The 25,213-nt window shown below is 48.7% G+C and overlaps 1 protein-coding gene across 2 annotated transcripts in view; it reads right to left on the reverse strand.

Annotated features, from left to right (window-relative positions):
- The window catches only part of LOC138649639 (golgin subfamily B member 1-like), a 71,560-nt gene extending 47,044 nt beyond the window's left edge, over positions 1–24,516 (reverse strand). The window contains exons 1-14 of one of the 2 annotated variants that reach the window (XM_069740196.1): positions 24,358–24,516; positions 20,095–20,155; positions 19,867–20,010; positions 18,939–19,085; positions 16,473–16,595; positions 15,781–15,945; positions 14,942–15,118; positions 13,423–13,545; positions 12,342–12,455; positions 11,470–11,779; positions 10,224–10,333; positions 9,912–10,029; positions 6,969–7,060; positions 5,383–5,524 (exon numbers count right to left, since the gene is read on the reverse strand). In XM_069740196.1, coding sequence (XP_069596297.1) covers positions 5,383–5,524; positions 6,969–7,060; positions 9,912–10,029; positions 10,224–10,333; positions 11,470–11,779; positions 12,342–12,455; positions 13,423–13,545; positions 14,942–15,118; positions 15,781–15,945; positions 16,473–16,595; positions 18,939–19,085; positions 19,867–20,010; positions 20,095–20,139 — 1,810 coding nt within the window. In that variant the 5' untranslated portion in view covers positions 20,140–20,155; positions 24,358–24,516. The remainder of the gene's footprint in view (positions 1–5,382; positions 5,525–6,968; positions 7,061–9,911; positions 10,030–10,223; positions 10,334–11,469; positions 11,780–12,341; positions 12,456–13,422; positions 13,546–14,941; positions 15,119–15,780; positions 15,946–16,472; positions 16,596–18,938; positions 19,086–19,866; positions 20,011–20,094; positions 20,156–24,357) is intronic. The other variant, XM_069740195.1, reaches the window with a different exon arrangement.
- Positions 24,517–25,213: the final 697 nt, after the last annotated feature.

A 25,213-nucleotide genomic window follows, 5' to 3' on the forward strand; every position in this document is an offset into this window, starting at 1 on the left:
GGGAAAAAACCATAGGCGGAAGGCGGTTGGACTCGCACCACCGGAAGTAGGCCTTCCAGGTGCGGTAGTAGATCCTGGAAGACGAAGGCTTCCGAGCCTGAATCATGGTGTGAATCACCCGGTCCGAAAGGCCCGACGCTCTCAGAACCGCGGTCTCAACAGCCACGCCGTTAAACTGAGCGACCGAGAATTCGGGTGGCAGATCGGACCCTGGGACAGCAGATCGGGCCTGTCTGGAAGGCGCCAGGGAGCGTCCGCGAGAAGGTTGACGAGCTCCGCGAACCAAGCTCTCCTGGGCCAATCCGGGGCGATCAGGATGACCGGCACCCCTTCCGCTTTGATCTTCTTCAACAGTTTGGGAAGTAATGGAAGGGGTGGGAACAGGTAGGGCAGCTCGAACTGTGACCAAGGAATGGCCAGAGCATCGACGCCCACTGCGAGAGGATCGCGGGACCTGGAGACGAACTGCGGAACCTTCCTGTTGACTCGGGACGCCGTGAGATCCACATCCGGAGTTCCCCATCGAAGACAAATCTGATGGAAGACCTCCGGATGTAAGGACCATTCCCCTGCCGCGAGGCCCTCGCGGCTGAGGAAGTCGGCGGCCCAGTTTTCCACGCCGGGGATATGCACCGCGGATATCACCGGAACCGTTGCCTCTGCCCAAAGGAGGATCTTGGATACCTCGGCAAGGGCCAAGGAGCTCCGAGTCCCCCCCTGATGGTTGACATATGCCACAGCCGTGGCGTTGTCCGTCTGGATCCGGACTGGAAGGCCCCTGAGAATCCTTTCCCAGTGGCGGAGGGACAGGAAGATGGCCCGAATTTCGAGGACGTTGATCGGCAGAGAAGACTCCTGCAGCGACCAGCGGCCCTGGACCGTCAGGTGGCGAAAAACCGCATCCCAGCCGAGCAGGCTGGCGTCCGTTGTCACCACCTGCCAGTGAACTGGAAGGAAGGACCTGCCCTGGGAGATGAGAGGTGACGTCAGCCACCAGTTGAGAGACCGCCTGACCCGAAAGGAGAGTTTGATCTGTCGATCCAGGGAGAAGACCGACCTGTCCCACTGAGACAGAATGGCTTGCTGAAGGGGTCGCGAATGGAGTTGGGCGAAGGGAATCGCTTCCAATGTAGCTACCATCCTCCCCAGAACCTTCATGGCCGAACGGAGGGAGGGAGGACGAGGACCCTGGAGCAAGCGTATGTCTTGACAGAGAGTGGATCTCTTGTCTGTGGGAAGGAAGACTCTGCTCTGACGAGTATCGAAAAGCATGCCCAGAAAGATGATGCGCTGAGAAGGAATAAGGCAGGACTTCTTCCGGTTTACCAGCCACCCGAAACGGGCTAAGGTGTCGAGAACAATGGACAGGCTTTCGTGGGCCTGAGCGAAGGACGGAGCCTTGATGAGGATGTCGTCGAGATATGGAAATAGGACCAGGCCTCTGACTCTCAAGATGGCCATCAGCGCCGCCATGATTTTCGTGAACACTCTTGGCGCGGTTGCGAGACCGAACGGCAGGGCGACGAACTGAAAATGGTCTCGTTGCACTGCAAAGCGCAGGAAACGGTGATGTCCGGGAAATATCGGGACATGGAGGTAGGTGTCCTGGATATCTATTGAGCATAGAAACTCCTGAGCCTCCATGGAAGCAATTACTGAACGAAGGGATTCCATCCTGAAGTGTCTCAGGCGAACTCTCCTGTTCAGCAATTTGAGGTCCAGAATGGGGCGAACTTTGCCGTCTTTTTTCGGTACCACAAAAAGATTCGAGTAGAAACCCGTGAAGCGTTCTTTTTCTGGGACGGGAACGATTACCCCGGATTTGAGCAGAGAAGCGATGGCTGAGAAGAAGCCCGGAACTAGAGCGGGGTCTCTTGGAGGACGGGATTGGAAGAAACGATCCCGAGGTTGGGAAGCGAACTCTATTTTGTATCCCGAGGATACAACTTCCCTGACCCATGCGTCCTCTACTGCGGAAATCCAGACGTCCCTGAAAAGGAGAAGACGGCCGCCCAATCTGGGAGTTGGGCTGGAGTCTTGCCGAGAGTCATGCCGAGGTGGATCTTCCAGTCCTGGGCCTGGAGGATCTACCCTGGGAGAAACGAGGACGCCAGGACGGAGTGGGCCTAAAGGACACCGCCTTCTTCTCTTGACGTGCCTGTGGCCTCTGTTGCTGCTGGGAAAGGGAGTTTGACGCAGCGAAGCGACGAAAAGGCCGAAAAGAACGAAACTGTCGTCTAGGGGGAGGGCGACGAGGCTTAGCCTGGGGGAGAGGAGAACTTGTACCCCCGGTGGCGTCCTTAATTATTTGGTCCAGCTGGGAACCAAAGAGACGAGAGCCCTGGAAGGGCAGACTAGTGAGGGACTTTTTGGAGGACAAGTCCGCCTGCCAGGCCTTGAGCCAAACGGTCCGGCGGATGGCAACGGCATTGCTGGAAGCTTGAGCCGCACAAGACGCGGCATCCAGGGAGGCGGAAACCAGGTATTCACCAGCATGGGAAATCTGGTTGGCAAGTTCCGCTAATTGCGCGGGAGGCGCCCCATCCAGGATACCCCGCCGAAGATCCTTGGCCCATTTTGAGATGGATTTTGAAGCCCAAGTGGACGCAAAAGCTGGACATAGAGCCGCTGAAGCCGCTTCAAAAGCAGATTTCGCGAAGGATTCTATAACTCTATCGTTAGAATCCTTCAGAGATGCTCCGCCGGACAGAGGAAGCACCGTGTTGGTGGACAGCCTGGAAACAGGGGGGTCCACCGAGGGAGATGCTGTCCAATTGGCGGTAAGTTCTGGAGGAAAAGGATATAATACACCCAGGCGTTTTCCCCTCTGAAAACGCCTAGTGGGGTTCTCTCTCTCTCTGGACACGATTTCCTCGAATTCAGGATGAGGAGCGAAAAATTTTGAAGGTGGTTTGGCCCGTCTGAACGAAACCGCCTGATCTGCGGGTTCCGTAGAGGGATCCTTGATGCCACATGTTTGGTTTATTGCCCCAATGAGGTTCTGAACTGTCTCACTCATGGTGGCGATTTGGTGAGGATCCAGCTCCGAAGTATCCTCCGAAGGCGCATCAGATAATGCCTCGCCTGACTCAGGGGAGGAGGATCGGTGGGACACCAACCGCGGGGGAGGGCCGAGCGGCGAGATGGAGCGCGAAGAGGACTCAGACCGACGTTCCTGTCTGGACCTTTTATGGCTTATCAAGGAGGGTTCGGGCGGCGGTTCCTGCGACCCGCTGGCCACTGCAGGGGTCTGCAGGGGTAACCGATCCAGCGCGGACACTAGAGTTTGAGATACCCGTGTTAAATCGGCCACCGATTGTGACAGAGAGGCGGCCCAGCCTGGGATGGGGGGATCACTCTCGGGCGGAACAGCCGGGGGATCCTGGGCGGTGGGAACAATCGGGTTGCTGCAGGACTGACACAGCGGGGAGGACTGACCTGAGGGAAGTTTGCTGTTACAGGACGAACATGCAAAGTACGTGACTAAGGCAGAAGATGAAGAGGTAGGGGGACGAGAGCGGCCCCCTTTAGAGGTAGACATTTTTAGGGACCCTGAAGATGCCAGTGGGTTAGGGGACAGTGGGCAGAGGGGGGTGTCAGTCTGCAGTGCAGCTACTCACGGACCCGGTCCTGGAAGATGTCCCACTTGTCCTCGGCGGAGAACTTCCCTGAGGTGCTGATTCTGCGATGCTGAGCCACAGAAGATGCGAGTGCTGCTGCTGTGAGAAGCGGTGCACACCGGCCGAGGGACCCACGAGGAAGGGGGTGGAGCCAGACGCAGAGGCGCCGGTGGGCAGGGCGCAGTATGTCGGGCGGGAAAGAAGCCCGCCCGCAGAACCGGAAGTGAGGAGCCGAGAAACCGGAAGTAGGCCCCGGCCTAAGCCGGGACCTAAATTAGAGACCGGCGCCGCCGGAGAAGGGAACCGCGGCGCCGGAGCAGTGCGCCGCAGAGTCTGAGAAGAGCGGCAGTCTGCCAAGGCTGTCCGAACGGAACTGGCGGGGTCGCGGCGCCAGAGGTAGGCCCCGGCAGAAGCCGGGACCTAAATTAGAGGCCGGCGCCGCCGGAAAATCGCGGCGCCGCAGAATCGCGGCGCCGGAGCGTCGCCAGAGAATCGCGGTGCCGGAGCGCCGCCTGAGAATAGCGGCGCCGGAGCGCCGCCGGAGAGTGGCGGCGTCGGAGCGCCACAGAAAGTAAGTGGCACGGCATCCTGCCAAGGACGCCGTGCAGACACAGGACGCCGTGCAGACACAGGACGCATTGAGGCCCCCGAGCAGTGAGACCGCAGGGGGAAGCGGCGCAGCAGCCTGCCAGGCTGTGACTCTGTAAGGGGTTGTGCGGCTGCAGGGAAAGAACTGCGGCCGCTAAGGAAGAAGAGCTTATGGCTGTCCCTGGGATCCCACATAAACGCCATGAGGGGAGACAGGGGGACATCTGGAGAAAAGATCCCGGGGGAATGGAGGGGAAATACTCACCTAAACATCCCACGCCGTTACTAACCTGAGGGGAATGCGACGTCACGGAGCTGTGATGGACGTCCTCGTCTCCTCCAACCGACAGGCTCTGGTAGGCGAGTGGGCGGGGGACGGAGCCAGGACCGGACTTCTGAGCACGCTTCTGTGCTAGGATCTTGGTCCTGGAGAGGGATCTATGAGGATACGGGGTGGCAGTACACGCCGTACTCATAGTCCGTATTGTGGGACTACAGGTGTGACTGCTCACCCTGTATCCCTCTGGAAAAAAACCTGAAAAGAAACGACGCACATTGAGGTAGATAAGGGTCTAATGAAAGACCCGTGTCCACCTCCTACTGACACTAAGCTAAACTGGAGAGTTTAATGCCAGTCGGTGGGGTGTACACTGCAGAGGAGGAGCTAACTTTTTTTATTTGCATAGTGTCAGCCTCCTAGTGGCAGCAGCATACACCCATGGTTCCTGTGTCCCCCAATGAGAGGCGATAAAGAAATACGCCCGTGTGAACTTAGCCTAATTCTGATACAAAGCTCCAAATCCTCTGCATAGGAAGGCTACAATTCTGACTGCCTGCAGCCACCACTAGAGGGGGCTTGGTGCATACAGTTGTATCATTACACTCAATGGCTGAACTGTCTGCAGTGAGCGAGAGCGCCCCCCGGTTATTATTTACCTCCAGCCTTCAGCGGACAATGTTAGGCAAGAAAAATGCAAAATGGTTTTGAAGGGTGGACAATGACTTTACATATCAGCCATGCTTTTCTTCACAGGCATTGGTAGATGGTTACCTCCTCTCTACAATTAGCCGATGGGAAAACTAAAGAAAAAACTCGATAGCCAGCACTGAGCCGCCCTTAGAGAATAGGCAGCCAGGGGCGATGGAATCAGACGATGGTAACGGGAGCATTTACCTTCTCTTTCCTCTTCGATCTGCGCCATTCTGAAGACCATAACAGAGGAGTCCTCTCTCTCCTGATCTGTGGCTATGTCAGTCTCGGGGCTCCATTCCAGGAGGGGGTTCTGCAGATCGTCCGCACTGCCGGACTCGCTGGTCTGAAACCATTGCACAAAAGGTCACGGCATGGTAACAATTAGCTAATCAGGTGGGTATTCCCTGTAGACGGAATCCATGAATGCACCAAGATCCTCATCCACTGACTTAGGCTGGTTTCACATTTGCATTTAAAAACGCAGCGTTTTAAACGCAAACGCATGTGGTGAAAAAAACGCATGTAAACGCGTGCAAACGGTGCATTTTTTTGACGCATGCGTTTTTCCATGTGAAAAAAACGCGGCGTTTTGACGCATTTACATGCGTTTTTGCCTGCGTTTGCGTTTTTAAAACGCATGTAGAGAAGTGTGTGACAGCTGCCAATCAACAAAAGCAAGTAAAAAACCCACTATAAACAGAAATAGCTAGGGTTAGGGTTAGGGGTTGGATCCCTATGGATCCTAACCCTAACCATAACGGGATCCTAACCCTAACCCTAAAGGGATCCTAACCCTAACCCTAGGGATCCTAACCCTAACCCTAGGGATCCTAACCCTAGCCCTACCCCTAAAGGGATCCTAACCCTAACCCTAACGGTTAGGATCCCTTTAGGTTTAGGGTTAGGATCCCTTTAGGGTTAGGATCCTTTTAGGGTTAGAGTTAGGGTTGGGGGTAGGGTTAGGATCCCTTTAGGGTTAGGATCCCTTTATCACCTTTATGGTGGGGGGTGGCATATCAGTGTGTTTTCAGTTTTTTCTCTATAAAAACGCATGCGTTTTTAACGCAACCAAACACGTGCTTAAAAACGCATGCGTTTACATAGACAGCAATACGTTTTTTGCGGCAAAAAAACGCTGCTAGAAATTACTACATGTTGCATTTCTGCAACACAACGCATGCATAGAAAAGACGCATGCGGCGGCAAAACGCATGCAAAAAAACGCATGCGTTTTTAATGTTAAGTATAGGAAAAAAAGTGCATGCGGTTTTTTGCGCTAAAACGCAGCAGCAAAAAACGCAAATGTGAAACCAGCCTTACATATATTTTACATGTGGACGATCAAAGGGCAATCCCATCTTATAAAGTGATAATAAAAGATTTATTGATTGGTGGGGGTCTGACATTTGGGATTCCACTGTTTCATAACATGAAGGGGGCACAACATTCCGGCATCATAACAATTCTTTCACTGCTGCCCCGCGTCATCTATCTGTGCAGGGTAATGCAGTCAGACCCATTTACTTTCATGGAAATGTTCAGTAGGTTCCTTGCACAGTAGGTGGGTGAAGGAGGCGACTGTGAGCAGAAAAACGGTAAAAGGGCGACAGCGCTGATTTAGCTCATCCCCGAGTTAGTCTTTGTTACTCCCCGTCACAAGACTACAGACGGGAGGAGCTGACATCAAACGTCCGACACACCTGCCGATGGGGAAGGGTGCAGAGTCGGAATTCCCCCATTAATACTTTGGGCGGCTGTACATAGTACAGTGCACCGTGTGTAGTCACCTGTGAATCAGCTCTTTTTGCGACCTGCTCCAGATCCGCCTGCAGGATCCGCTGCTGTTCTTCGTACACCACAAGCTTGGTCAGCAGATGTTCTACAGAGTCCAGAAAATAAAAAAGATAAGAAAATCACAATTTATTTAAGATTATACAAGGTCAAGGATATGATGATTCACAGCCATTCGCACCTTCAGGATTTTGTTTATTCCACTTTTACAGACTCTGTGCACTTGTAACTCATTTTCTCTGGCTTTCGATGTCGGTGTCGTCCTCCATCATTGATTTTTGGTAAACTAAAGAGTGACATTTGTCTTCTGCAGAACATACAGAAATTGTCCGGCACTACCTAGAGTATTAAATGAATGTGCAGGTGCACAGCTTCACAATAAGCTGCAATACTGCAGTGTACGGACACTAAGGCTATGTGCACACCTAACGTATCAAAATACGGTCCATTTTTTAAGGCCGAGGTACACAGAAAATTTCCTGAACAGTGATCCGTATTCAATGCGAGGATGCGATTTTTTACTCCAAAAATTATCCATTCATTCCCCAGTTTTTACAGCCAGGAGCACAGCTGCATTAGCAGGTTCCTGATTGTAACGTTATTTAACCCCTTCAGATGGATTTACATTGTGGGCCATGACTGTACAGCGGACAGGTATGGGATATTGCTTTTTGTTTTTTTTCCAGAAGATTGAGGGTGGTCAGTTGGATTGAGAGTACAATAAAGATGTTAAAACCCCATGTGTTTATTTACGGTATTTAATTAAAACACTTTACTCATAACGTGTGTGTGTTTATTTAACCCTTTATTTCTATTGGATTAATAATGGATAGGTGTCTTATTGACACCTCTCCATTATTAACCAGGCTTAATGTCACCTTACATTAGCAAGGTGACATTAACCCTTTATTACCCCATATCCCACCACTATTCTGGAGTGGGAAGAGAGAGGCTATGTGCCGAATAGGGGCATCTTACAGATGTGCCTTCTCTGGGGTGGCTGGGGGCAGATGTTTTTAGCCGGGGGGGCCGGGGGGGGGGGGGGGGCAATAACCGTGGTCTCTCTCTAGGCTATTAATATCTGCCCTCAGTCACTGGCTTTCCCACTCTGGCGGAGAAAATTGCACGGGAGCCCACAACAGTTTTTTCCTGATTTGACCCTTTGCTTTAACACTTAGAGCTCCAAAATTTTACACACAGACACTACTAACATTATTAGTGAGGAATATGTAAAAATATAACGGATATGAAATGGTTTACTGTATGTAAACCATGTCTCATATCCTGTCGGGTTTTATAAGGAGATAGCAAAAGCCGGCAATGGAATTACCGGCTTTTCTGCTATCTAGCGCTGTATGAAATATATATATATATATATATATATATATATATATATATATATATATACACATATATATATATATATATATATATATATATATATATATATATATAGTATATGTGTGTCAGTGACAATATATATATTATATATATATATATATATAATGAAAAAAAGAACAGCATCAAAATACTACCTTGAAAAACGTGCAGAGCTTTCCAAACCACTGTTAAGGGTGGTTCTAAATATAGGGCAGCACGGTGGCGCAGTGGTTAGCACTGCAGCCTTGCAGCGCTGGGGTCCTGGGTTCTAATCCCACCTAGGACAACATCTGCAAAGAGTTTGTATGTTCTCTCCGTGTTTGCGTGGGTTTCCTCCGGGCACTCCGGTTTCCTCCCACATTCCAAAGACATACTGATAGGGATTCTAGATTGTGAGCCCCATCAGGGACAGTGATGAAAATCTGTGCAAACTGTAAAGCGCTGCGGAATCTGTTAGCGCTATATAAAAATAAAGATTTATTTATTTATAAAGATGAAAAAAGGAAAACAGCACTACAAAATGAAAAAAAGTGGACTTTAATGCTTGAACGGCGTGGCAACGTTTCGGATATAATATCCTTTCTCAGATATTGAGAAAGGATATTATATCCGAAACGTTGCCACGCCGTTCAGGCATTAAAGTCCACTTTTTTTCATCTTGTAGTGCTGTTTTCCTTTATATATATATATATATATATATATATATATATAATATATATAGACATTTATTCTACCTATTCTATTCTGACAGTGTGATTTTACTGTACACCGCACTGAATTACCGGCTTTTCTATAGAACACCGCTGCGTATTTTTCGCAAGTTACACTGTTGGTCTGTGTGTAATCCGTATTTTTCTCGCCCCCATTGACTTTCATTGGTGGATTTTTTGCGCAATATGCTGACAAACGCAGCATGCTGAGATTTTCTACGCCCGTAAAATACGGCCGAGAAATATACGGCAGCTAGGAGCTGCCCCATAGAGAATCATTGGTCCGTGTGCAATGCGTTGTTTTTGGCCTCTCATACGTCCGTATTCCTCTCTAGTGTGACCCCGGCCTAAAAGTGTAAAAAATATTTTAAAAAATAGGTTTTATATTTTTTTAACACTTTTAATTAGTTCCCCTTAGCAAGAAATCTTAAGAAGATCTAAAATTCACAGTTCTCTGCAGCCATCGACCTTAGTAAACAGGACATGTGCTGCTGATAGCATGATATTCTATGCAAGCAGCACAATCGTAGTAAAAAAAAAAAAAAAAATAGAAAAAAAATGAAACTATGAGCCTGTAAAAGCAAAACGGTGCAGCATTTTAAATGCAACCCAATTGCAAAAAATTTAGCCCTTAACATATGCATTTAAATAACAAAAAAAGTAAAAAAAAATGTTCACAGTGTTATCTTAAGGTGTACTGAGGATTGCACAATGGTATTTTATATAACCGATTTTGCATTGTGTGTAACAAGGCGACTTGTCTCTGGGGTAGTTCCGATGACAAGGCCCAATAAAACGTCAGTAAAGATACTGTGATGTGTGATCATGTGACAATTACTCGGCTCTTACCGTTAATGGACTGCAAATCTGCCACGGATTCCAGCTTCCCCTCCAACGCTTCCTTCTCCTCCTCCAGCTCGCCGATGCGCACGGCTAATGCCGTCAGCTCCTGGTTCTTTGCTTCAGACTATGAAAGAAATTTAAGCAAAAATTAGAAAGGAAAAAGATAAAATAGAAATCTCTGCTCTCAAGAAGACACAGGAAAAGGACAGTTGCAGAGACGGAAATGAGAGGACAGTCAATAGGTAGATTGTGAGAATCAGGCAGGTGGGAAACAAGAGAAAAGATGAAGGACAGGCCAAACGAGAGCGGTACTTGTACAATTTTTAGTTCTTCTTCCAACTGCCTGATTCTGGATTTGGACCATGCCTTCATTTTAAGGAATTTTGCATCGGATCTACTTGCCTCTTCGGTTTTCAACTTTACTTCATCTGAAAAAAAAAAAAAAAGAAAAAATAATGCATTATAAGCAGAAAAAAATATAATTAAAGCTGATTGCAAAGTGCCTCCCTTTCTGCTGGGACCTCCAGTGATCGGCTGTAGGAAACCTGTGAGCTATTGTTCAATTTCCCTGCACCTCCTCCGCAGGACAAACTAAGCATTACACAGCGTCCAATGATATACGTAGATAGTTTGCGCAAAACAGGACAGGACGGATCCTCAAGAGGCAGACACGATCTTTGTAAACACTCAACGATCAGACTAAAAGATGACGATCCTGATCAGAGGACCCTCTACGTTAAAGGTGTTGTTCGAGAGTAAAATACATTTTTTTAGGTATAAATTGATTAAAAATAATAAGCTGTTGCACAGTCACCAACCAGCACCCTCGCAGATCCAGCGCAGGCCGCTCTGGGGGTCTCTGATGCCTACCGCAGAGGTGTCTTTCACATTCGGAAGACTTAGCACCACTGTGGTCAATAACTGACTGAATAACGTGTCATTCAGAGATCCCACCGGGTGACTAGAAAAGCACCACCAGTCACCTGACCGCTGCAGCTAATGACATGCTGCAGCGGTGCTGGGACTTCCCAACAGAGAAGTCTCCACTCCTGGATTTGGCACAAACCTCCGGAGCGGCCTGCACTGATCTACGGGGAGCTGGAAGGCGATTATGCCTCAGTTCACTATCTTCAATCAACCCATGGCGAAAAAAAAAAATGTAATTTACTGTGTCTGCCATGCAATATGGGCCTAATAAAGGAACAAACCCAAACCTGTAGAAAGAAGTAAGAATAGTGCGCCCCAGGTCGGGTGTATGCAGCGGGCTCAAGTACCGGCCAGTTATACAGCAGGCACCTGCCTCTAACAGCAGAGACACCAGCTTATAAAAAAAAAAAAAGAAAAAACACCTAAAAACTGAAAATTAAAACTAATTATTATGTGGATTAAAAAAAAAAGATATGGGGCTCAGACAGAAAGAAAAAAATGAAAGCGCAAAAATTGGCTATAACAGGAAGGGGTTAAACACGGATGTTAAGGGTAATTTGCCAGCAAGACCTGGGAATTTCCCGCTGTCACATTTCCGAATGTTAGAAATGCTTCCGCTACGTGATTTTACTTTTACCTTGTAGTTTGGTAACTGCAGAGTTTGGGGTCGCACCGGTCCCATCCCGGACCTCTCCGGGGCTCGCCAGGCCTTGGAGCTGGTTCTGCAGTTGTCGAATAGTCTGACCTTTCTCCTGCAGTTCTCCCTCGTGCTTCTCTTTGATTTCTTGCAGAGCCGAGCTGTGCCGCACACTGAGTGCTTGCATTTCAGTCTCATGTTTCTCCATCATGTCTTTAAGTTGTGCTCTCATTACATGCTTCTCCGCATCCAGCTTTGATTGCAAGTTCTGCTTTTCAGACTGGAGAAACCTGCACGTCTCAGACATTTCCTACAAAAAAAAGAAAAGAGATGGTCCAAAGTCATGACATGGTATACTATGTTAGCTCCGGTGGTCCCCCAACAATCAATGGTACATTTCGGAGACAGCAGCCGGACCCCAAAGATAACCTATTCTGTGGATAAATGATAATTTACTGAGTTGGGACAACCCCTTTAAATACTTTCCAGACAGAACCTGTCCCATATACAACATCTTAAGAACGGATAATAAATGTATGATTTCTGGTGATCTGATCAATGCAAACCCCACCAATCTCTAAAAATTGGGGTACCACCAGTGGTGCATTCACCATCTGTAGGATTGAGCTTTCGGCCCCACAAATCTAAAGATCAATGGAGGTCTCAGCAGCCGGACCCCCAGCGATCCTGTCCTATTGTAAAATGAATAAAAATAACTAATGAAGTAACCTTCCAAAATAAAAATATCCCGTTTTCAGTTTATAGCTGCCATGAAAATTTATGTGTTTAAAAACAATAAACAGTTGTGCATATGACGTGTGTAAACCCAGAAAACCCCCATACTGGAAATCAGTATGTGACCAATGACTTACGGAGATCTGCCGATCTTTATTATCCAGCTCCTTCTGTAAAACATCGATCACTTGATTCTTTCCGGATAACACCTCTTCGTCCTCGTGAAGTTTCTGCTTCAGGGCCTTGAGCAGCTGAAGACACAGACACTTGGTGAATAATTGTGATTAATGTCATATTCCTCACGTCCTTCCAGCAGCCTGTAGCTGCACTTTGCTTGCCCTTCCCCTTTAAATATACATCTATTGCAAAACAGCATCTAAAAGACAGTGAGGAGAGGGAGGAGGGGGATGCGGCTGGAGACCCTCAGTGTTTTAGTAAAACAGGATGAGGGATAGAAAGAAGCAGGAGAGTAATATTCGATATATCACCGCAGGAGAGAAAATGCACATCTTCAGAAATTGGCAAAGGAAAAGACGGGAGGTTCGGCTCAAGATTTCTGGCTACAATGCATATGGTTCAGAAGTGAAAAATGCAAATCCGGGGTCTTGGTTTTTTTCTTTCTTTTATTTACTATATTGGTTAATTGTATATTTTAGTAGATGGGACTTTTACAGATGGGGACCCGAATATGCTTTTATATCTCATTATTAAGAAGGGGAAAAGTTGATCGGTTATACTACATACTCATGTAATTCTATAAAGCCAAAGACCACTGGCTGCTATGATGACCCATTGGCATCAAGCGATCTCATCATGAAAGGACCCAGTGCAGTTGTGATCCAGCGATCGCGCTATTTAAATGCAGCTGTCGGTGATTGACAGCAGGACTTAAATGGTTAAACATCGGCCATTGAAGCGAGCTCCTGTTGATGCCGTAACATGAAGATGCTGGCTGTGTAAAACAGCGGACAACTCCCAGTTATGCTGCAGGATCAGCTTGTGAGCCCGTTCGGTACACCGGCAGTTGACGTACTATTACGCCACATGTCGGGAACGGGTTATAAAAGGACTTATAAAATTGCTTCTTCCAATAGAAAGAGAACTTTAAGAAGAGGTTATATACAAATCTTTTTTTTAACAATTCTTTAACTACTAGAATATTACCTTGTACTACCGCAGCCATTACAGAAAAGTTTGCTCGCCGTTCGCTTGACTCACCTGATGAAGTTCAGCAGAGGAATCAGACTTGGCTGCAATCTTAAACAGCTCCTGGTCATGCTTCTCCGACAGCAATTTCATCTCTTTGTCCTTTTCCAAAATTATATTCTGGTAAACCCGGATCTGGAAAAAGTGTAATCTGAGTTAATAAAGAGTCTCTCCTTTATAAATGAGCGCATCTCTCATCTTGGGGATTTGAGGGATCCAACCAACATCCCCGTACACTTTACACACTTCCTATTGAAATAGCAGTGTGCAATGCTTCATATCTCCTGCGGTGGGCGCTGCATTCAGATGCACATTGATGGTGATCACTGAGGTTTTCAGCAGCAGGACACCCTATGATCAGATAATGGGGTACTATCTACAGGATAAGGGTCCCATACTGATCCCCGTCTAGCACCACAATGAATCGAGAGGTGGTCACTAGTGATGAGCGAGCATACTCTGGTAAGGCAGAGGTGTCAAACTGCATTCCTCGAAGTCCACAAACGGGTCATGTTTTCAGGATTTCCTTGTATTGCACAAGGTGCTGGAATCATTCTGAGCAGGTGATAAAATTATCACCTGTGCAATACAAGGAAATCCTGAAAACATGACCTGTTTACGGCCCTCGAGGAATGCAGTTTGACACCTCTGCTGGTAAGGTCTTATTCGAGAACGCTCGTGTGCTAGTCGAGTAAAATGGTCGAAAAAAAATGCTCGAGTCCCCACTGCTGTTCAACAGCGGCAACACATGCAGGGATTGCCTGTCAAACAGGCCAGTGCTGCATGTGTTGCGAATGTTGAACAGCAGCGAGACATGCAGATGCAGCGACTTGAGCATTTTATTTGAGCATACCGAAGAAACTCGACTAGGACACGAGCGTGCTCAGATAACACCTTATCCGAGCACGATCGCTCATCACTAGTGGTCACATATGTGCAGCACTACGGAGGGTCTGAAAAATAACGGCACCTCTGTGTTCACTGCGGCCCTATTTTCTATATGATATGCTATAAATGTCCAAGATGGAGATACCCCTGTAAATTGCTGTCACCCAGCTTTTAGTCCAAGAGACATAACTAAAACATTCAAAGACCTGTCGGATGCCTTTATATTGGTCACACAGGGTTAATAGCGGCGGTAACGGAGTGAGTTAACCCGCGGCATAACGCGGTCTGTTACCGCTGGCATTAACCCTGTGTGAGCGGTGACTGCGGGGAGTAAGGAGCGGGCGCCGGGCAGTGAGTGCAGGGGAGTAGGGAGGGACTAATCGGACTGTGGCCGTCACTGATTGGTTGCGGCAGCCATGACAGGCAGCTGGCGAGACCAATCAGCAACTTGGATTCCATGACAGACAGAGGCCGCGACCAATGAATATCCGTGACAGACAGAAAGACAGACAGACAGAAGGACAGAAGTGACACTTAGACAATTATATAGTAGATATATATACAAACACAGAAAGCCTCCTATACAGGTGAAGACATGATCAGATCGGGCACACACAGGGCGAGAGTGTCACAGAAGACTCACGTTTTCCGTGTACATGGCCTCCTTCTCCTGGAAATGGCTCTTCTCTTTATTTAGGAAGGCTTTCAGACTCTCAGTCTGCTCATGAAGGAGGCTGTACTTCTCCTCGCTTTCTTCAACTTTCCTGGTTAGATTCTGGATTAAAACCTGCAGGTCCTGGGCTGAATCATTTGCGGTCATCTAGGACAATATAAATGATGGAATTAATAACTGGATACGGTAATTATAAAACACATACAGTATACATATAATGGCAGCAGTAAGGGGGCAGCCTGCGCCACACACCATCACCACCGCAATCACGTACAAGTATGTGATATTGCATTAAGGAGTTATAGCAACTCTCCATCCTGGGACTAAAAAGTGACAATACTTTCAAGAATGGGCGCACATGCATGCCTTGGATGGATTGGAGATGCAGATGTTCGGCCTCTGCTCCATTTATTGTCTATAGGATCGGAAATAGTGGAGTGCAGTAATTGTCTTCCCCCATAAACAACATGAGGCACAGGATGGATGATCGATGTGGTATGCATGCTGAGACCCCCACATATCAAGAAAACAGGGGGCTCAAAGTGCCCGGTGTGAATTGAACTTGTGTGCCTATCACTCCTATAGACGGTGGATGGAGCCGGACTTTGGAACCCCCGGTCTTGTAATTAGTCGGGGTCCCGAATGTTCAGTCCCCAATCATATATTTATCACCTATCCTGCTGATACGATAGGACATATACGTTGTTCATGGGATTCCCTAATATTGTGAGACCACCACTTAAAAGAGAAGTTTACAATCTGGTCCACTTTGGTATCTTATCTGACAGATTAGCAGATCCCGGTGATACCTTCGCCTCTGGTTCAGCACTGGTCGCCTCTGCTGGGGCTTTCGATGCGGTAGCCATTTGCAGATCTTTAATATAAGCTTCTTTTTTAGCCAGCTTCTCTTCTTTTTCTGCAAGCATGACATCCAGTTCGGAGCCGCGGAGTCGCTGAGCCTCCAGCAACTCCTCCTGGAAAAAACAAGCAGCTGGATGAGTTCAAAAAGGAGACCAAGGGGTCAAGGAGAACACAGAAGACCCCTGTAGGGTGCGGTCACATGCGGCACACTGTCCCACACATATGAATGGGGTATGTAAATAAATTTATACAAAGGTGCTGCAACGTGTCAATGAGATTTTGTGACATTTTATACCCAACGCTGCTACAGAAACCTGCAGAGTAATATCTGCTGCGAATTTGTCCTGTAGGATTGTGCTTTAAAGCAGAAATTATTGCATATATTAACAGAAAGCAGAGGTATTGGAATAGAAATAAACTAAAACAAGTGCACATTAGGAAGTTGCAGAAAACGTCTTCCCTGGAGAGGTTCTGCATCAGCGTTTCTCATCTCATTACATGGAAACAAAGGGGGCGCTTATAGCCTGCAGAGTCTGGGATTATCCCTGGGGATTACTGCAGAGTACAAAGTACACGGCTTATATGTCGCCCCTTCATCAATCCCAGTGAACCCCCACAACCTCACATTATTTCATGGTACCTTTTTCTTGAGTTCTCCATTCTTAAGCGTCAGCTGTGACTCCAATTCCTCCACTCGTTTCCGCAGTACCAGAATTTTGCCTCGGTTTGCAGAAGCGTTTTCTTGGTCGGCATCCCCCGATCCCTAAAATTAAGCAAAGTAGGGTACATAAAAGTGTTCAGACGTATCAAAAATATGAACTAATTTGTGACACCATGAGTTTTTGAGATGTGTGCTTTTACAAAACTCATGTCCAATTCTCGCTACTCCATCCACAGGACTGAGCATGTAAATATGGCAGCAACGCTTGGCCCTCTATGATCTGCCCCCCGGAGCTCCCAGTATAGAACACCCATACATTACACAAAAGCTTTCGTCTTCTATGACAACGACCATATGTGTCAGTACATGATCCGGATATATGGTCAGTCTGCTTTCTTCGTGTCCAATGTAAGTCAATTCGCTCGTGCACTAGCACATTTACACAGACGGCCCTTGGTGTAAAAAGGGCTTGCACCCATCCATGGTGTGAACAAGGGCACAGATGGGGTCACGTCTGCCATTTGAGTCCATGTCAATTTGTGCTCCTGCCTGCATCAAGTCCCCGTTATTGTCTACCAGGCAGAGCTCTGGATTTTCTCGTCGTTGTGCTGGGTATTACAGTTCAGCAGTATTCACTTGAATAGGACTGAGCCGTGATACCGAGAGTCATCCCCCCCATTGTTCTGATCCTAAGGAGGGGCGGTCATCTTTGTTAGGCACTTTTTGTAATTCTAGACCCCCTAGTGATCAGATAACCGTGCATAGAAAGAAAATCCTAAAGGTACCGTCACACTAAGCGACGCTGCAGCGATACCGACAATGATGTCGATCGCTGCAGCGTCGCTGTTTGGTCGCTGGAGAGCTGTCACACAGACCGCTCTCCAGCGACCAACGATCCCGAGGCCCCCGGGTAACCAGGGTAAACATCGGGTAACTAAGCACAGGGCTGCGCTTAGTAACCCGATGTTTACCCTGGTTACCAGCGTAAAAGTAAAAAAAAACAAACACTACATACTTACCTTCTTACCTGTCTGTCCTCCGGCGCTGTGCTCTCCTCTGCACTGTGTAAGCACAGCGGCCGGAAAGCACAGCGGTGACGTCACCGCTGTGCTCTGCTTTCCGGCTGGCCGGCGCTCACAGTGCAGACTGCAGAGAAGCACAGCGCCGGGGACAGACAGCGGAAGGTGAGTATGTAGTGCTTGGTTTTTTTTTACTTTTACGCTGGTAACCAGGGTAAACATCGGGTTACTAAGCGCGGCCCTGCGCTTAGTAACCCGATATTTACCCTGGTTACCAGTGAAGACATCGCTGGATCGGCGTCACACACGCCGATCCAGCGATGTCAGCGGGAGATCCAGCGACGAAATAAAGTTCTGGACTTTCCCCAGCGACCAACGATCTCCCAGCAGGGGCCTGATCGTTGGTCGCTGTCACACACACAACGATTTAGTTAACGATATCGTTGCTACGTCACAAAAAGCAACGATATCGTTAACGATATCGTTCAGTGTGACGGTACCTTAATATCCTGCTATAATCTCAGGGGTAAATCAGAACTCTGTGACAAGGTTTATAAACTCAGGAGGAAACTGACTGCAGAGGAAAAACAAAGTTACTTTCCAGCACAACCAACTGGATAAGTTTATTGAATCAAGTTTAAAGTCTGTAAAAGTTAAAAGTCTCAACACCTTACGCCTTTTTGGTGTAGTAAGATGGCCTAAATTATAGGAGGGATGATTAAAACTCCTATGATTAAGGGCGTCTTAGTATGCCAAAAAGGCGTAAGGTGTTGAGATTTTTAACTTTTACGGACTTTAAACTTGATTCAATAAACTTACAGTTTTTATCCAGCTAGTAGGGCGGAAACTACCCTCGTTTTTTCATCTGTCAGCTGCAATCACCAGCAGGTACGGCACCCACTGGATCATCTATACTACCAGTGTGAACGGCTCCTACCTTCTCCCTCTCCCCTACCTGCTTCTAAAACTAAGTGCACACTGTGTTGTGAGCCATCGTCAGGGGTAAATGCTCATGACATAAACTTCCGAGAGTCTGGATTGTTACAGCAGCGTCTATAAACCAAAGAAGCCTGAAATACGTTTTTTGAGAGTAAAGTTAAATAAACTGTCTGCAAAGCGATAGCAACAAGACGGAGGGCAAAAGAAGACACTTTGGGCCTTCGATTGGTGAATGGAGACCCATGAGATGGTTACAAGCGCCCAACAAACAAGTGTCTAACTATAGGGAAAAAAACAAAGTGATCCGCATGGATGTCAATGAATGTACAGAATAAGATCTCACTGTGCACCGACGCCAACACCTCCAGCAATTCAGCCATTCCTTCCCGTCCACCAGGTCACGCAGGCGACTCCCCGAATCCTTCAAGCCTCCAACCCAACATTGCAAATAATGAAGTGACTTAACAAGCCCGGAGCAAACATTTACCTTCCTGCTCTCGGATTTCTTGACTTGAGCACCGGCCGACGGTAACTGCTTCTTCAGCTCCTCCAGCTGAGCCGTCATCGATGCAATCTTGGCCTTGTTTTGCAGCTTTGCTTTAGAGATCTTGGATTCCGAAGATTCTTTTTCTTCCTGCGACGTCAAAAGATTTCAGTCAATGCGAAAATCGCGAGAAGTGCCCACAACGTTCACACGCTGAGCCGAACTTACACATCCGAAAAAGCTGACAAATAGGAAAAATAAGGTTTATTCACCTGCATTGGAAAGTGAGGCAGATGCATGTACATGCCACTTGGACTGGATGACTAGCGTCATACTGCGTCCTCCAGACGTTGTTAAAGGGGTTTTCTGGGTTTTCGGAAAATCTTTATCCCCTGGCAAATGTTTGATTTTAATAAATTGTGCCCTACACACCCTCCCAAGGTCCATCTTTGGGTCTCTGCCACTGCTCCTGGTGGCTGCTACTGTCTGCAGTGCTGATGTCACTTCAGTGAGCTCAGCGGTTCTGCCCAAGTTAATGAGCTCAGTGATTGGCTGCAGCGCCGTTGATGTCACATCAGAACCATAGGCAATAACAGACACCGGGAGCAGCGGCAGAGACTCCAGCTGGACCTGGGCAGGGTGAGTAAAGCACTTTTTTTTTTAAATTAAATCAAAAGTGCAGCCAGGGAACAAGAGTTTTCCAAAACAGGAAAACCACTTTAATAGGAACATAATACAGGGCAAAACCAAAGCAAGGTAGAGGCCATGAATCAATAATACTTCTAAACCGCCTCGGCTATGTGCGACGGCTCCACTTTTCCTCTGCGTATTGCAGTGGCGCCAACTCTGAACGTACACATAATGCAGCGGGCACACAAATACCTTTTTATTTGCAATGTGTAGCCCCTTCTATAAAACTCTGCATACAGACCTTGAGGTCCTGATCTTTCTTGCGCAGCTCATTGTCCTTCTCGCGGATCAGATCTTTCAGCTGCGCCACCAGCTGCTGAGTGTGCGCCAGCTGCTCTGTAAGGTCCGCCACCGACATGGCGCCAGCACTCTGGTTTGCAGCTGACTGCGGAGACAAATCCAGATGGCGTCATTCCGATAGGACGCGCACATCGAATACAGGGGGAAATAACAGATTATAAGGACTTACCGCGCCCGATGACTGGGAATCGTCCCCAGAATACCAGTTCCACATGGTGTCAGGCGGGCGGCTGTAAAGGAAGCGGAGAACACGTCAGGTTACATGTGTCAGCTTGTAGGATCTGGCGGTGTGTATGGTGGAGGCCGCACTGCTGGGCCCAGGGGCATCTGCTCTGATCTGCGGGGGACGAGCGGCTGTCAGATAGGTTGGCAGCAGCGCGTCTCCTCCTCTAGCGGACATTTCATGGGAAGAAGTGTCGGCACGTGCGAGCGTTTATTCCGACATTATCTGCAGAGTCTGACCAGCTCTGATCCGTGGAGGCCATTCCAGGCTGCTATCGTCTGCCATGTGGCACTGCTGGGATTTCTGCCAGATTCTGCCCTCGTTCACAGTAATCTCAGCTGCATTCCCTCTTTCATTCCAGTTGCTCTTCACATTCCCAAAATTCAGAACCGCGAACTTCTCCTTCCCTTAGCAAAGAAGACCCTTTCCCCAATAGATACAGCAGTCGCCCCTTTCCCCATTAGTCACAGCAGTCACTCTTTTCCCTAATAGTGAGAGCAGAATCGCCCCTTTCCCCACTAGTCACAGTGGAATTGTATATTTCCCTACTAGTCACAGCAGAGTCACCCCTTTCCCCACTAGTCACAGGAGAGTCGCCCCTTTCCCCACTAGTCACAGGAGAGTCGCCCCTTTCCTACTAGTCACAGCAGTCGCCCCTTTCCCCACTAGTCACAGCAGAGTCGCCCCTTTCCCCACTAGTCACTACAGTCGTTCCTTTCCCCACTAGTCACTCCAGAGTCGGCCCTTTCCCCACTAGTCACTGCAGAGTCGGCCCTTTCCCCACTAGTGACAGCAGTCGCCCCTTTTCCCACTAGTTACTGCAGAGTCGCCCCTTTCCCCACTAGTCACTATAGAGTCGCCCCTTTCCCCACTAGTCACTGCAGAGTCGGCCCTTTCCCCACTAGTGACAGCAGTCGCCCCTTTTCCCACTAGTTACTGCAGAGTCGCCCCTTTCCCCACTAGTCAAAGCAGTTGCCCCTTTCCCCGCTAGTCACAGGAGAATGGCCCCTTTCCCCGCTAGTCACAGCAGTCGTCCCTTTCCCCACTAGTCACAGCAGTCGCCCCTTCCCCACTAGTCACAGCAGTCGTCCCTTCCCCACTAGTCACAGCAGAGTCGCCCCTTTCCCCACTAGTCACAGCAGAGTCGCCCCTTTCCCCGCTAGTCACAGCAGAGTCGCCCCTTTCCCCGCTAGTCACAGCAGAGTCGCCCCTTTCCCCACTAGTCACAGCAGTCGTCCTTTCCCCACTAGTCACAGCAGAGTCGCCCCTTTCCCCGCTAGTCACAGCAGAGTCACCCCTTTCCCCACTAGTCACAGCGGAGTTGCACCTTTTCCCAATAGTGAGAGCAGAGTGGCCCCTTTCCCCATTAGCTAGAGCTGAGCCCACAGTTTGTCACCTGGGTACAGGATAGGTGGGGACCGGTGATAGATGACTGCTTGCTTAGGTTGCCACCCAATGATCACGAGAACAAGAGTCCCATTTCCCACCATCTGAATGGTTTGGTATCTATGGTACGTGGCGCTGGCGGAGAGAGCCGAGCGCTGCGGTCTGCATCAGTGCCATAGACTATGAGCAGAGCAGCATCGCACACACGCAGCTGTGGCTCGTGATTGTGGGGGTCTCAATGGTGGCACCGCAGACACTTATCACCTATCCTATTCATACATTATTACTCAGGGTACAACCCCTTTACCGAGGATATCCCGCACTGTCCAGAGCCACTCGCTTCCGGAGCCGATGACGTTACGGGCCGCAGACCTGGCGAGACGTGAGCACGATCTACAGGTATCGCGGTTTCATACACGTCAATAGGGGACGCGCAGAACACTTACCGATCGTGCGTGCGTCTCGTCAGGCGTCCTGGTCATAATGTCATCTGGGGAAAACCTCAAAACTCCCTAATAGATTATTATTTGATTTTTTACCCTTGACAAGCACCTTACACACAAGATTACACCATGGATGCAAGAAATGCCTTTCCTTGACCCCGGCTCCGAGACGTTCACAAGTTGTGACAAGAACAAGGGGCCAACATGACGTTCACAGCCATAAAGTGATATCGTCCCTGTCACCACAGGACAGAATGAAATGTGCGCAGAAAATCCCTTTAAGAAAGTTACTAGACTGGTTGTGTCGGTGATCTGCAGGAAGCCGCCCTACAATCTCCAGGATGCTAATGTCTGCAATCTCTGCATTATCATGACATCTATAACTGCAGGGGATCGAGAGTCGGCCGCACACCGGGTGCAGAGGAGAATGAACAGCGTCCGTAGCGTGCATGCATCGGGGAAAGGGGGCACATGCATCGGGGAAAGGGGGCGCATGCATCGGGAAAGGAGACGCATGCATCGGGGAAAGGGGGCGCATGCATCTGGGAAAGGGGGCGCATGCATTGGGGAAAGGCGGCGCATGCACCAGGGAAAGGTGGAGCATGCATTGGGGAAAGGCAGCGCATGCATCGGGGAAAGGCGGCGCATGCATCGGGGAAAGGCAGCGCATGCACCGGGGAAAGGTGATGCATGCATTGGGGAAAGGGGGCACATGCATTGGGGAAAGGGGGCGCATGCATTGGAGAAAGGGGGCACATGCATTGGAGAAAGGGGGCGCATGCATTGGAGAAAGGGGGTGCATGCATTGGGGAAAGGGGGCGCATGTATAGGGGGAAAGGGGGCGCATGCATTAGGGAAAGGGGGCGCATACATTGGGGAAAGGCAGCACATGCACCGGGGAAAGGCGGCACACACACCAGGGAAAGGCAGCGCATGCATCTGGGAAAGGTGGACACGCACTAGGGAAAGGTGGCACATGCGAGAGACTTGTGCGACTTATAGAATGGCAGAGCCGTCAATCAAGGTGAAGGACCTGGAACACTTCCTGCGAGATTCACAAGAAGCTGATGGTGATGTCAGTCAATCGTGCACAGAGGGGGTGTCCTTACAAGATGGGGGGACAGGACTAGTCCGGAGGAATCCAGACTAATCTCTAGTCAATGCATAAGGCGAGCGCAGAATAAAACTTGATTTTAGGTTTTCTCATTTGTTTTACTAGTTTATTTTTATATGTTGACAACTTTTTTACATATTTTTGGCCCCTGCAATTGTCTCATCGCTTGCACGATTCAATGGCCGCTCAGTGTATGAGGACCAGGATGGAGGGTCCGAGTAACCCCCAGACTACCAGGATAATTAACTGGCTCCAAGTGACTGGATCGCGGTGGAGGAACCAGAGACTGACAGCGGGATCTAACTGGTTAATCATCGCTGCGGCAGACGCTGACTGTACATCACCGCCGGCGCTCTCCATATAAGAAGCGTCCGTCACATTTTGGGGAGGGTTTATTGGGTCAGACACAGATTTACCACAGATGTAATTCGAAATCCGCGCCCTAAAAACTGGGCATGCGAACAAACCCTTAGAGGGACGGTGATGCCACCACGTGCTGGTGTAAAGCCAGCGGCCCCATCCTAGTCTAACTCCGTGCACTCATCTCTCCCCGCCGTGACAGCTGAATGGAGCCGTGTGGGACGCGGATTATTCTGCAGCTGCCGGGAGGAGGAACAATAAAGGGAGAGCGAGCTGGAAATAGCCTGTGCGAAAGGAGCAAGACTCATCATGGCAGACGGCGATCCTCCGCCACATACACCAACGCGGAAGTCCGATAATCCAGAATATTGATAATCCACCTCTGCCAATAATACAGAGCCCGATCCAACCTCATCACAGTGACGCCAGACTATCACCATGGCGACGACCACCATATACTTAACGGATTGGGCACAGGCTGTGGTATACAGCCAGCACCAGGGTCACTAGCGCAGATGGCAGCAGTTTAACCTCTTAAATGGCTGTAAACTCCTATGTGGTTTATAACAAGAAAAAAAATAAACTAAAATTGCCTTTTAAATCTTTACTTATTCAGTCACATTTAGATGACTAAAGGGAAAAATAAATGCTTTTCTGAGAGAACTTTGTCAAAGAAAACAAAAACTACAAGTTCCAGCATGCCTCAGATCGGTTTTAATGGAAAGGAATCATGGGATTTGTAGTTTGACAGCAGTGGCTGGACCACGTGACCTACTAGAGTCGGGGGAGGAGATGTAAGCGTCAGGGGGAGGGGAGGAAGAGGACATGTCACACCCCCCACCCCCTAAAAGGCCAACAGCACCTGTATAAAAGGAGCAGATTAATGGCCGCTCCCGCCTTCCTCACCTCAAGGCTAGGAGCTCACGGTGCAGCCATGACACGGTCTCCCCGGCTCTCAGCTCCCATCACACACACTCGTTCTCTCCCAGCTGCGGCCAGGCTCCGGCGGCCATCTTGGAATAGGATAAGCTCCAGCACAGCTGAGTGGTGACGTCACACGACTGTGCCCGCCCACTTTTGCTGGTTGCCATAGAATGTGCTGGCTGCCAGAAACCAACATGGCGGCAACAAAATATGTTCGTTGCTATGGTGATGCGTTCTGTTAATGTGAAGAGTGAAATCTGTGACACACACACAAAAAAATATTTCTAATATTCCAGTAAAGGAAGAAGCTTTGTTGATTTTTTTTTTTTACTTTTGAGGAGGAGAGAGATTTTTTTTTCATTCATTTTAAATCACATTTAATGTTAACACTATATATTTTTGCATTATAACTTATTAAGGCTGGTTTCACATTTGCGGTTGAGTCCGCATTGTATCGTCTGCAAACGCATGATAAACGCAGTTTTTCTTATCCGCATCAGCTTACGCATGACAGTAAAAAAATGCAGCGTTTGCACGTGTTTGTGCTCTTTATGCACATGCGTTTGATATTTCCAGGAGGGCGTGTCTCAATGGGTGTGTCTAAATCAGTTCCTGGACATGCGCAGTCCGAAGTACGCAAGCGGATCGAACGCATGCGGACGCAAGACATGCGTACGCATGCGTTCCCATAGACTGTAATGCGTTTTTATCGCACTCATGCGCATGCCTGCGCATATTTGACGGAAATTTGCCGCCTTAAAAATTGCCACATGGTGCGTTAGCCCCGCCCCCGCCGCACACCGCGAGAAAACGCATGCGGAAGCAAACGTGGGCAAAC

This window comes from Ranitomeya imitator, chromosome 9 (genome assembly GCF_032444005.1).
Source record: "Ranitomeya imitator isolate aRanImi1 chromosome 9, aRanImi1.pri, whole genome shotgun sequence".
NCBI classification, from domain to species: domain Eukaryota; kingdom Metazoa; phylum Chordata; class Amphibia; order Anura; family Dendrobatidae; genus Ranitomeya; species Ranitomeya imitator.